The 13596-nt window shown below is 41.5% G+C and overlaps 1 protein-coding gene across 1 annotated transcript; it reads left to right on the top strand.

Moving 5' to 3' along the window:
• The first annotated feature begins 165 nt into the window (after positions 1 to 165).
• skp1 (S-phase kinase-associated protein 1) lies at positions 166 to 12078 on the top strand. The gene is made up of 6 exons (XM_083781714.1): positions 166 to 307; positions 1307 to 1406; positions 2424 to 2497; positions 5930 to 6073; positions 9507 to 9647; positions 11254 to 12078. The coding sequence occupies exons 2-6, from the start codon at positions 1310 to 1312 to the stop codon at positions 11287 to 11289; spliced, it is 492 nt and encodes a 163-aa protein (XP_083637840.1). The 5' UTR covers positions 166 to 307; positions 1307 to 1309; the 3' UTR covers positions 11290 to 12078.
• The last annotated feature ends 1518 nt before the right edge of the window (positions 12079 to 13596 follow it).

The raw sequence follows: 13596 nt of genomic DNA, 5'->3' as shown, positions 1-13596 counted from the left end.
ACCTTATTTCCTTCCCATCAATGTGACAAAGCGAAAGATATCCCATGGCCGGGAGGCACTATGGACACTTATTGGCTAGGCGGTTCAATTCGCTCTGAACCTGAGGAAAAAAAACGAAAATAGCAGTTGACCCGGCAACCAACTAGCCAATCAAAGCGCGACATCCCGTCCCGCCCGGGCTATGGGATGTAGACTCCAGCAGAGAGCCAGAGAAGCTATCATTACTAGTTGTTTATTGCTTGCTGCCCGTCTTGTTGTTTGTACTGCTATTGACTTTTGAGCGTTGAGTTGGCTTCAAACATTCACAGTAAGTAACAACTTACAATGTTTACACATTATTCACGTTTTATGAACGGTTCAACGTAGAAGTTAGAGCACATTTGTACCTTTATTTACGTCCCACTGTGTTGAATGTATATATCTGGGAGCCAGGAGGTGGATGCTGCTGCTACCAGGCCTTGCTGACAACGCACAGTGCTAACACATTAGCTCAGATGCTACTGGCGTCATGCTGGGCGTAAACTGGCTAGCCCGCTAGTTATTTAGCACATGAATGTGTACATTGGACAGTAATGATACAAAAAGAGGCAGCTGGTTAAAATTAAATACTCGTAACGTGAACTCGTGAACCTTAAACTTCACGACAAGTCCGTACCAGCTAGCTAAGCTAACGAGCTAGCGTCCCTGTTTCCCGGTCGGTAAGCAGCACTGAGCAGCTTTACCTTTAACCTGTTTAGCTGAGTAGCTAACTGGTAGCCTGGGTCTGGTTTATAATTGGGGAATGACAATATTAAAGACATGTCGTGATTATATTGAATTAGGCTTATATTTGGCTGAGGGCAGCACAGCGGCCGAATACGTGTGTTCCCTTTTGTGGCGGTGTCTACTTGTCTTTACAAAGTAATAATTCAGTTGTGCACTACTTGTCATTGTCAGCTGCTGGTAGTTAACAGTACAAAGTAAAATCCCGAGTTATAATTTAACTCTTGTGTACAAAATGGAACCAAATGTACCTGTAAGGGTTGATTTGTAGTATACTATCTTGGGTTGGGGTCCATGTGTACACAACTTGAGTTACGAATGTTTTAGTCAAGTCAAGTGTACGTTTGGTTCCTTTTGTATTAATTAAAACACAACTTTACTGTAGTGTGTACTAGTAGTCGTTACGAATTGTCAGTTGCAACATGTCAACTAACAAGTCAAGATTAGACTTAACTTGTGTTTACCGTTTAATGTATGTAACTGAAATAGTTTGATACATCACGTTGTTGCTCATAACTAATTGAAGTGTTCTCTGTTGTTCCAGAATATGCCCACAATAAAGTTACAAAGTTCGGATGGAGAGATCTTCGAGGTGGATGTTGAAATAGCCAAACAATCTGTCACCATCAAGACTATGTTAGAAGGTACAGTGCTGTTATTGATCATCATTAGTTGTCTAGTAGCACCTAGCAACATACAGTGTTGGCTACTCGTATGCAAGGGCCATAAAACCCTAGGCCAATTCTGTACAGGTTAACCCATTCTGACCTGAGATCAGATTCATACGAGGTTTCCGCCGGACACACACTGGTCTGATGAACCCATTCTGACCTGAGATCAGATTCTAAAAATGTCAACTCGTTCTTCGATTATTTTCAAAAATAGCAGACCTACAAGCTCGTATCGCGCCACTCGGTGGCGCGATATGAGCTTGTAGATCTGCTATTTTTAAATAGCTAAAGCATAACATGATGCTAACACCAAAATGGGTGCCCGGTCAGAATGGGTTAAAAACAAAAGACGCATACAATAAAATGGCTTGCTGTTCTTATAGTAGACTGTGATGGAATCATCTTTATTGTCATCTCACAGGTATACAGGTGTAAACTTGTTTCTGTTTCTTGTGTGGTAGTGGTATAAATTTGGTCTGTGACCCGTGTTTAAATGCTAGGAGGAGGACAAATGTTTTTGGATTGCAGCTTTAATAATGGCTGTTAGTTTTAGTTGTGCCAGTGTGCAAATCACTGGCAGTAGTCAACAGTATTGTCAATGCTTGCACATTGGGCACACGACCTAAATCAAATGTGTGATAAATTTAACGCACATCCTCCACTGTCTTGGTGTTGAGCAAAACTGTATAGAACAGTAATAAACTAAATGTATTATTGAGCGTTAAAAGTAAATGTTGCACACCTAAGTCTAACCTATTATTTTATTAGCTGCATTTTATTTGCTTACATCATACTAGTGTACGATAAGGCCGTGTTTTCTAAGCTTTACATGAAAACAAATTCAGCCTATGGTTTCGCTCTCATGTTAAGTTGGCTATTCTAGGAATGTCCATTGCATCCACGTGTGGATAATGTAGATATATGTATTTGTAATGAAAGTGACTACAGGGTGATGGAGTACAATTGTCTTTGTATTTGCATATTATCTAGATTTGGGAATGGACGATGAAGGAGATGATGATCCAGTTCCTCTCCCTAATGTAAACGCTGCCATCCTCAAGAAGGTAATATAACACACTATGGTCGGGGTGTGCACCTCTTATCTGACACAGCAAAACTCTGACATGCGCAACTCACCCGTTGCTCCCAACATGCGGTGCGTCGTGCTTGCGATTAGGTTTGGGGTAGGGTGTCGGACTAATGACTGTCGGAAATTATGCCTGTACCCCTATAGCCTCGGTCCCAGGCTTACTCATCTGCGAAGAGAAAAGCCTGGTCACAACCTAAGGCAGAGACGGTATCGGAGGAGGTGTCGGCCGGAACAACATATCGGATACGATATTCTTTCGACCAATCACAACACTTGTTTCATACACAGAGAATGTAAACTGATTTGTAAAGCGTCGACGTCAACTTCCGCCCAAAACAAATGATACCGTCTACAGCGTAGGTCTTGCCCAGCGTGGTACTGGGGACGGATTTCCGTTGGCCATTTATGAGATCAGTGCGAATCTGCAAAAACATATAATAAGAGGGGTGGGGGGTGTATAAAGCCATGGCCACGGTGTGAATGACATTAAGCGCAGCATATACTTGCTACTAGTCAAGAGATCTCTCCAAAGTCCAAACTACCAAGCTTCCATTCGCATTTTCGCACTCAAATAATATTTACATCGATCAGCTGCTCAGAATGCACCACGGGCTGCTGAATGTAACCCGACACGGCGACACCGAAGTGTTGCCGTGACTCGTGCACACGATCTGCAAGCTCGTAGTGTGTCACGAATGCTACGCGCTGTGAGCTTGTATATCTGCTATTTGCTGCACGCAACACCGTGCGCAATTATAAGTCAGTTGTGCTCGATTCGATGTATGTCCCCCTGCTATTCTGACTTAAATTAAATCCATGCTATATATATTTTTTTAACACTGAAGTTGGACGTTTCTCCATCATGGCAGCGTCTAAAAGATGAAATTACAGGAATAATGGAAGTCACTGGAGTTGTAAATCGAAAGTTTATTACACCACGCAACCGGTAGGAATAGGATGAAATGGAATACAGTTATTGACAGGGAAGGCAGCCGTAATTGACAAAAGTGCTCAAGTTCGGTTCTCTTGCATTAAATTAGACGGCGCTGCGGAACACTTGCTAAATTGCTATGTTTGTCAATTAGAGATTTGAGAGGATTTATTTGTCTCTCGCAAAAGTTACCCATGCAGTCGTGCCAATGCCAACACTTGACTTCGGGTCGGTGTTTCTGTATTATCTCATCTTTTCTTGACTGCTGTCAAAGGCATGCAGTCCCGTCCGGGGTGCATAATTAGTTTAGACTAGTAATTGGTTAGACATAAGGTTGGCGAGGGTTGCGTTTAGACGACCAGATTAAGGTTGGTGATGGGTGCGTTAAAACGACCGGATTAAAGTTGGTGAGGGGTGCGTTAAAACGACCGGATTAAGGTTGGTGAGGGGTGCGTTAAAACGACCGGATTAAAGTTGGTGAGGGGTGCGTTAAAACGACCGGATTAAAGTTGGTGAGGGTTGCGTTTAGACGACCAGATTAAGGTTGGTGAGGGGTGCTTTAAAACGACCGGATTAAAGTTGGTGAGGGGTGCGTTAAAACGACCGGATTAAGGTTGGTGAGGGGTGCGTTAACGACCGGATTAAGGTTGGTGAGGGGTGCGATAAGTGTTGGGAGAGGGTCATGGTTAGATTTAGGTGTGCTGCCCCGTGGGAGGTGAGGGTTTGAGATAGGTTGTAGGACTAATGACCAACCCTCCTTCAAGTTTCACCACCAACGCCTCCATATGATTATCGCTCGATTGGACCGGCTGCTAGCCTGCTACCGGACGGGAGTTAAACAATGCAATTCATGGTGGGAAAACCTCCCCCGTTTTCATGCAGCCGAGCGCCAATCATGGAGGCGTTGGTAGTGAAAGAACAGGCTCGGACGTCAGATGCTCTGCAACACACTACAGTGCTACCGGGTGTTTCAATAACAAGCAAGGACGCACGCGAATCAATGACCAACCGTGTGTGCAAACTGCAATCATAACATGGTTACCTCCACACCCACCCCTCATTGGGTCCCTTGGGCCACTACACTCCTACATGAGACCCCCACTGACCTCCATAACCACACAAGAAGTCGCTGGGTTGCATCCCAGCGACTTCTTCTACCCACACACACTATTATAATCACCTACCGAGTTGTGTCGCATACAATGGTTGGATGGCCTATAATTGGGTAGTCTGCTTAAATTTGGAAGCTCCACATTGGATTGGATCTATACCGATAATCTGATAGGAAAAAAGACAAACCATTAGCTATAGAAAATACCCCAACTACGCCTCATAATAGTCTGGTTACGCATTTTTTTTGTCAAACAAATTCTAAACGTGTATTTACTGTGTGCTCAGTTGACACGGGTGATTGTTTGATACACCGTAACAAACGTTGGTGTGACTTCACTTAACCCATTTTGGTGTTTTAGCTAAGCATTATGTTATATTTTAGCTATGGAAAAATAGCAGATCTACAAGCTCATAGCGCGCCACTCGGCGTGCTATGAGCTCGCTGACCTACGAGCTTGTAGGTCTGCTATTTTTGAAAAATCGTAAACGTGGCACAAATCTTTGAAAAAAAAATATATATATATTCTTTCAGGCCTAAATGGGTTAAAATTGTCTCATATAAACATTATGGTCCAAAAATAAAATAAAACATCCCAGCGATATTGTCAGGGAGGTGACTCTGTATGATTTATGATGGTCAGTCATATTTGATACAGTCTGTTTCCGGGCGGTAAATTTCATCAGACTTTGGTCACACAGCGTTTTTTTGGTCTGACCTTTTGGGTATTACTAAACAAAACACCACTACGTTAGTGATGCTCGAACCACCTGTGACCTATTTAGAGTTTGACACATGGTCTAAGAAACCAGGGATTAGACCTGAGATATATATCCCATTTTGACCTGAGATCAGATTCTAAAAATGTCTTCTACACCCTGACACTTTTCTGAAAAAGCTATGTTTCTATGTCGTTCTTCGATCTTTCAAAAATAGCAGACCTATAACTGCTGTGCATTGGAACTTGGATTATTATTTTCCACCCAACTGCATTATTATATTAGTTTGTTAGATTTTGTCATAAAAAAGGGAAGAGAAGCCCAATTTAGTTTTAACCCATTTTGGGCGGGAACCCCTTTTGGTGTTGGCATTACGTTATGCTTTAGCTATTGAAAAATAGCAGATCTACAAGCTCATAGTGCGCCACTCGGAGGCGCGCTACGAGCTTGTAGGTCTGCTATTTTAGAAAAATCGAAGAGCGACTGACATAGAAACATAGCTTTTTCAGAAAACTTTCAGGATGTAGAAGACATTTATAGAATCTGATCTCAGGTCAGAATGGAAAACTGTCAGGATGTAGAAGACATTTATAGAATCTGATCTCAGGTCAAAATGGGTTAAATTGACATGCATGGACGTTTTAGGTGATCCAGTGGTGCACCCATCACAAAGACGACCCCCCTCCCCCTGAGGATGACGAGAACAAGGAGAAGAGGACGGATGACATTCCTGTGTGGGACCAGGAGTTCCTCAAAGTGGACCAAGGCACCCTGTTTGAACTCATTCTGGTGGGCGCACACACACACACATCTGCATAATCGTCTGAATTGTGTCCATTCATCTGTTGGATTGTGTGGAATATATTGAAAATAGCAGATTTACGTACAAGATCTACCGCAGCACTTGTCGATCTTGTACATCGCCATTAGAAAGTATAAAAGTACTAGTCTATACCTGACATTTCCACCCACCGTCCATCCCGGCTATGGGACTGCAACCACGATCACATATCCCATTGCTTGCGAGGACCGTTGGCAAAAATGCAAATAAGCGGCTTCAATTTGTCAAAAGTAAAAAACTGGCTTTGTCACAGTCTAATGGCCCCTACACACTGTAGGAGTTTGAAAGTTGTCGGCCAGTCATCAGATCGTTATGTATTTCACACTACAGGAGTCTTTTTTTTTTTTTTTAATTGACTCGTATCTTTGTGGCTTTCACACTAAACGATTGGTCTGTTGTGTGATCCAGACCCGCTACATATAGGCTACATTCTTTTTCCAAATTCCAATTCATTTTGACATCGCACGGACGACGTGCAGGATGCCGTGATACAAGTATGAGACCGACACAGGATGAACCCCCCCCCCCCTCTCTCCAGTGATGTAAATAGGATTTCAATGTAATGAATCCTGGGATGCAGGGATGGTCTTTTAGATGAGTCCCACTTCAACGACGTTACGAGTCATATTTTGTTTTGTTTTTTTTTACAAATTGCAGCATTTAACTCCCATTTCATTTTATATGGTTATAATGTGGTCAAAATCATGTAGAAAACAGAAGAAGAAATTATTTGTATAACTAAAGCTAGCAAAAATAAACTAGAATAAAAAACAGTACAGTAGTGCATCCCGTGGATGCAGAGGTCGTTTTATTGCGTCCCTTAAAGGGATTGTGACATTAAAAAAAAGGTTTTGGAATTGTTCTTATTTTTTTTAGGTTTTCTAATCTCAATTGCACCCAAAAAACATGAACTTTTAACATTCAGTAGATTTTCTGTGATCTGGGGTTTTCTGGCTCAAACAGGTGCTCTGATTTCCCTGCTGTTTGTGATGTAAGATCCTGCAAATCCCATATATGTCAATGGGATTTGCCAGCAGATGTCACTGTTTCACTCTTTTGCCTGTTTTCATTGTAGCTCAAAAGGCTTCCAAACCCCAAAGAAAACTTCAGACCACAGAAAATCCACTGAATGTTCAAAGTTCAGGTTTTTTGGGTGTAATTGAGGTCATAAAACCTAAAAGAAAAAAGAAAAATAAATGAAAATGAATGTCATAAAACCTTTAACTGTCTATAAACTGCGTTTTGGGATGCAAAATGCACCCTATTTTAATCTCTGCTCTCTGTGCGTGCACACACAGGAATAGGCTAATGAAGACCACATACAGGGCGAAATGTTTGTGATAGCGTAGCCTATGTGCGCTATAGCGAGAGAGGACGTTAAATGTTGGTTTTCATTACATAATTGTGTGTGTGTGTGTGTGCACGCACGCAGCGCAAAAGTTTGCAGCGTTGACTCCGATGCGGTTTATCAACATTATTGAAATGCCTAACGGCAACATCGGGCTAATATAGCTACCAATATGTACGACACATGGATTTACCGACGGAATAAAGGTTATATATCTTATCGATACACTCGACAGGCAGACGGCAGTGCTGTGAGCAATGAGCACAATTTACAATTTAGGCATTTAGCAGACGCTCTTAATCCAGAGCGACTTACATTTAGGCAAGAACAAAAGCATGGGAATACATCACATAAAAGCATTTATCATGAAACATGCGTAAGATAAGAAGGTAACAGTGGAATATCTATATGATGAAACTATACATACACTATACATAATAAACTATACATATTCACTACTATGCTATACATATGTACTATGGCGTACTATGGCGTGCTATGACTATATACAGCTGTCCTGTGCTCTCATTGGTTTTAATACAGGCCTTCTCGGGGTGCAGTCGCAACCCAGTTCATACTGTATGATGTCCAGTCGCTGAGTCAAATATCAAACTGCTAGATATTCAGAAACGCTCGGGAAGGCGTCGGCGAGCGCTTTTATAAAATGTGCATCAGACAGAATGATGGACAGAGGGTTTCTTAAAATCTAGTAGGATTAGGATAGTACATTATTTATTTGTATTATATTGGTACCAGACATTGTCAGTTAATTATCATGCTAGTTATTGTCATACTGTATTTGCCCAATGCAATTTGTTTACCCAGCCTAAAAGCCAAACGGAACAGTAAAATGTATTTTCATGTTCCAATCTTCATTCACCAAAACACAGAAAAACATGACAGACCTAGAGACATCACACAGGGATCTGTTTTGCCACCATTGATGTGTATGTGCCCTGGCTAAGTATTCAGCCAGTTCAGAGTCAGACAGAACAGAAGTTGCCTGAGAAAGGAGGAGGATTGGGCAGCTGCCCTACAAGTAGAGGAGGAAGTCCTTGGAGACAACCGGCAGCCAACACCTGGCCAAGGTGCCACACAACAGCACTACATTTAGCCTCGTGTGAAATGTGAGTTTATTAAAAGATAAACCAGGGGCGGTGCAGGGGTGAAGTACCTGTCCGCCACCGTATGGTCTAGGGATGCGGTCCGTCCACAATTGGCAGTATTCAGTGGGAAGCCAGGTGGGGAGGGGTAATGGGCATTAATCACTAAAACTGGGGTAACCCTAATTAGCTACTCTAAAAAGATTTTAGAGCATTATGGAAGCGGGTGCAGGCATCTGTTTCCGACATACCAAGAGTCCGAAAGTCATTAGTCCGACACCCTACCTAAACACTAACCTAACGCCGGGGCTCGAATCAATGAAGGGTGGCGCCACTGCCTACGATGCGTTGCGCTGCGTTCGGTGACTGCTTTAAAATTGCCCCGGTTCGTTTTTTTCACACGCGTCCAGTGGAGCCCCGCCGTAATCGCACACAGACGCCACAGGTGCGCGCAGCATGGGTGACTTATAACCGGCAACGCATGTCGGGAGCCACAGCCTGTGATTTGTAACCCACAGCACGGGTGATTTTTAACCTGCCGCTCATGTCGGACTTTTTGTTATGTCGAATAAACGCCCACGGAAGCTAGGCCAGGCACGTCCTCTGACTTGTGCACTGGCTGTGATTGGGCAATAGATTGACATACGGCTATGAGGTCTTGGGAAATGACACCAAAGCTCAGAGCCACTGTCATCCGAGTAGATTGGACCCCTCCAGGCCCCTGTCTCCTTGAACCAGGGCATGCTGACGTCATCATTTGTGTGTCCACATTAGTTAGTAGCCTTGCTACTGATTGTCAGTGTGCAGGGTTTGATTTCTGCTGGGCCCCCCTTTTTTCTAAAAATGTCTGTCTGCACTCGTGATGTTGTTCCAGTGCTCTGGCTAAAGTCTAATGTGTTTTTGTTCAATCTCTTCTCTCTTACTCTGTAGGCTGCCAACTATTTGGACATCAAAGGCTTGTTAGATGTCACCTGCAAGACGGTGGCCAACATGATCAAAGGCAAAACCCCAGAGGAGATCAGGAAGACGTTTAATATAAAAAATGATTTCACAGAGGAGGAAGAAGCCCAGGTACACCACCCATCCATGCTGTTAATACTGACTTCCTCTAAAGAAGTTATGCATGTTTAACACTCGCATACAAGCTAAGAAAACATGACCAGTTCTTTTTGGCAGGTAACACCGTCATGCAATGGAGTATGCATTCAACGTTAAGGCATACTAACTGGTTGGACGATATGGAGAATATATTCGGTGATTGGATGAGTCCAATCGTTTGTTTTTATTGGCCAATGTTTTTGGGTGATATTCGTCCGTTTTATTTAGCAAAATAAGTGTATCCTAATGGTCCGCCTCATCGAGAATTAAAAGGATTAATTTAGTCGAATCAGAGTTGGGAGTCGTTTTCACATAGAAAATAGGTCTTTGTGACTACAATTGCAAGTACCGGTATTTCAGAAACTTGCAGTGCTAATTTAGAGCACATTAAATAGTGAAGTGCAACGGGGCCATATGAATATATTTTGAACATTTAAAAGCAATGAATCAGTTCTCCTGCCCCAGCCTGTGTGAGTTCTGGTCTAGAGGGGCGGATTCAAATTGGCTGACAAACAGCCAGTGGATTCTATTGGTTCACCAGTCTGTGTAGGAGATTTGATTTAAATGCAAAGATTTCCATCTTTGCATTTAGACGGTTGGAAAAGGTATACTGTAGTCTGGCATGGCCATAGCCAGACCATCGGAACTAGAAGCTATCCATCATAGAAATGGGTGTGATCATATACTGGAAGACCCACAAGCGGTGGTTCTGCATCATTTCTTTGTTTCCCAACCGCCAAAGAAGACTGGGGAGGTCTGTTTATTTGGGAAACGTCCATGTTTACTTTCTTACAGAAGCATGAGGACATCATATTATGATCATGCTGTGTAATCCAATTTGACGGATTAAAGCTTTTAGGCCTGACCTCGAATTAATAAAAAAAATCTTCTAAATCCTCCAGTTTTCTGAAATAAATAATTTCACGATAAAAAAAAAAAAAAGCAGATCTACAAGCTGATGTTCACTGCACTTTGTTGTCGTGGCTTTGTGTGTGTGTGTCCCTGTGACATGTGTCAGTGTGTGGACCTTCTACGGAACCTTTTATTCTGCATAACCTTTTCAGGCCAGGCCAATTGCAAAATAAAACGAGAAATGCACTCTGTCGAGATGCAAACTAATTGTGCGCAATCAGAGCGTGCCATGAGGTGCGCTTCACCACTGGCATCACCGCTTCATATTATATCTACTTTGAGTGCTACAAACTAATGTCTAATAGAACTAAATCCTTTAGACCCGTTATTGACCCTTATACCAACCTTGCAACGTACCTTAGTTACGTCACCAGGAATGGTGGTCCCTTATTGGCTGTTGATGGTTACGTCAAATGTAAACGAGAGAGGACACAATCACAGTACTTGCGTGCTTTGATTGCACAAGTAATTGCTATGCTGTCATGTAGTTGAAAGTGGGTGCCCCGTTTTCATTTCGTAGGCCTGAAAAGGATTCATCATACATACACCATCATCATAAGAGGCACCACTCACTTGTCACTTCACACATGTGTGATTTATATTTATTTTGTTTTAGACCATGCTTGACAATGTATTATTATAATATTAACCTGTGCTTCCTATTCAGGTACGCAAAGAGAACCAGTGGTGTGAAGAGAAGTAAGGGAGGGAGGGTCGGTGGAGGATCCTGCCAACACTACACCACACTGAAGAGGACTCGTCCCAATTAACTGGTTGCACTGGCACGCTGTTCATACTTGTTAATATTCATCACATTTAGTATATTTAGAACGACCACCACCACTCAACCCCCTTTTCTGTGTACTGACAGCATGGTCCATTTTAGCCCGCTTGTGTGGCGCAAATAATTTAAATAAAAATTTAAATAAAAAAAGCTCTTCAGTTTCCACACATTTTCTCCAGGCTTTATATAATCACAGGAAGTGTATAGTCCGCGTTTTATCCCCCTCCCCTCTAGATGATACAGCACTCCCTTTCCCCCATTTTTAAGCGCTACAGTTCTGTTTTTTACTGAACGTTTGCTTTCTTTTTGAGAACTGATTAAAGGCTTTTTTCCCCTTTTTTTTCTCCTTTCCTTTTTCAGAACGGAACTGAAAGATTTAATATTGTTGGGTTTTATTTTGTTTTCCTGTATATGCATTTGTTCTGTGCTATCCTCGATCACGTTAAAAGAGGACAGGCTGTTGTAGGAAATCTGAAGTTCGAGGTCACGTGGAAAATACAATGTGTGTGTGTGTACATTATGTCCTGTGGACTGGAAGTACTCGTCAGAGAAGTAAAAATTTGCTGTCATGAAACTCTGGGGTAATTCTGCTTTCTGTTCATGTTGTATTGAATTGGAAACTGTTCTCAGATGAACTCTTGATGGCATTTAGAATGATCCATGAACCATGCTATGTTACAGAGGTAATTAAAAGGATATAAAAATGTGCCCTATTTGTCATGCCTTTGTGTTCTGTGTTGACTGGGAAAATGATTCAATTAAAAGCATTTGTGTGATTCTGGATATTAATACTAATAAAAATAAAAAATAGTTTGAGTAGGCTGCCCTTAGACAGGATGCATTGAATAATATCTGAATAGATTATCAAACAATTTTGATTTTTTTTAAATAATTATAAATGATAAAGATTATAAATAAGGAATAGAAACCAAGATGATGTGGTTGACTGGTCAGAAAGAAATTAAATGCTGTTCTTCACAACTTTACTTTTATGTGTAGGCCTATACTGGTTTATAATCCATAGTTATTTATAATAATTATAATAGGCCTAATGATAAAAAGAATAAAAATGTTAAGAAATATGAAAGTGCATAAGACTGCACAGCTTTTATTTGTAACAGCTTTTATTTGTAATAAATGTTAAACCCTCAGAAATCGCCGTGGTTGCGTGGTATCGAAAATGGTATCGAAATATCAATACTTTTCCAAATATCGTATCGAAGTTGAAAATCCAGTATCGTACACTGTCTAGTAGGGCATTGGATGTAATATTGATGACAGTGATCTCCATATATGGGGATTTCTGGAATTAACCGTGTGAAGTGAGGGGCGATCTTATCATCGTACATTATCATGACGTATAATGGACACTGCCTATTTGCTCAGACATTGATGTAGAATTCTCCATTGTCGATTTAATGTTTGTGTAGGACGGAAATCTACACTAATAGCTGAGATTGCCTTTTGTAACAGGTTCCCTCAGATTACTTGGATGACATTTGATGACATCAGTACTAGTCTGAGACTGTGCAGGCAGCTCCATATTTGGGCAAACCCAATTAGTCCTATCCTACCTGGTGGGGTGTGTGAGTCTGGTAGAATGGAGATAGATAGGCTATCATAATATATATATATATATAGTATTGTATTGTAAGCTTTATGATGATGAATTGATTTTGAGCATTCCTTTATTTGATGTAATGCAACAACAAAAACCTGAGCTATTCTGGGAAGATGATGGCCAGAAGTTGGAGTGGTTATTTAATTATTAAGACTGCACAGCCACAGTTTTGTTTCTTGAGCCTTGTGTAGCTGGCGTAAACTTCTGGGAACTCAGATTAGGAGTAGTGGAGTAGAAGTCAGAAGACACACTCAGCTCTTCAAGTAGGTCCATTTCTGCTCCTGCTGCCGTTGCAGCATTAGAGCTATGGACCAGAGCTAGTCCATGTCCGGTCTCATGTTATGATGTGAGGTAACATGATGTATTTTATTTTATATATCATTATATATATTATAATGATGTAATCTGCCATGAGCTTGGGTGTTTTAGAGCCGTAGTGAACCGAACGAAAATAGGTGTTTTTAATTGGTTATTCATTGTGAACTGTTTATTGTCATTCATTGTATCTAGGCTATGTACCTATTATCAAAGTAAAAGTGTAGTATTATCCGGGGAGCCACAGGCCCAAAAGCTCAACGGTTAAGGATTAACCTGTGATGTCACAA

Source organism: Protomyctophum parallelum, assembly GCF_964188405.1.
Source record: "Protomyctophum parallelum genome assembly, chromosome: 1".
Lineage (NCBI taxonomy): Eukaryota > Metazoa > Chordata > Actinopteri > Myctophiformes > Myctophidae > Protomyctophum > Protomyctophum parallelum.
The sequence above is the reverse complement of the archived record's forward strand: the minus strand, read 5'-3'. Positions and strand labels throughout refer to the sequence as shown.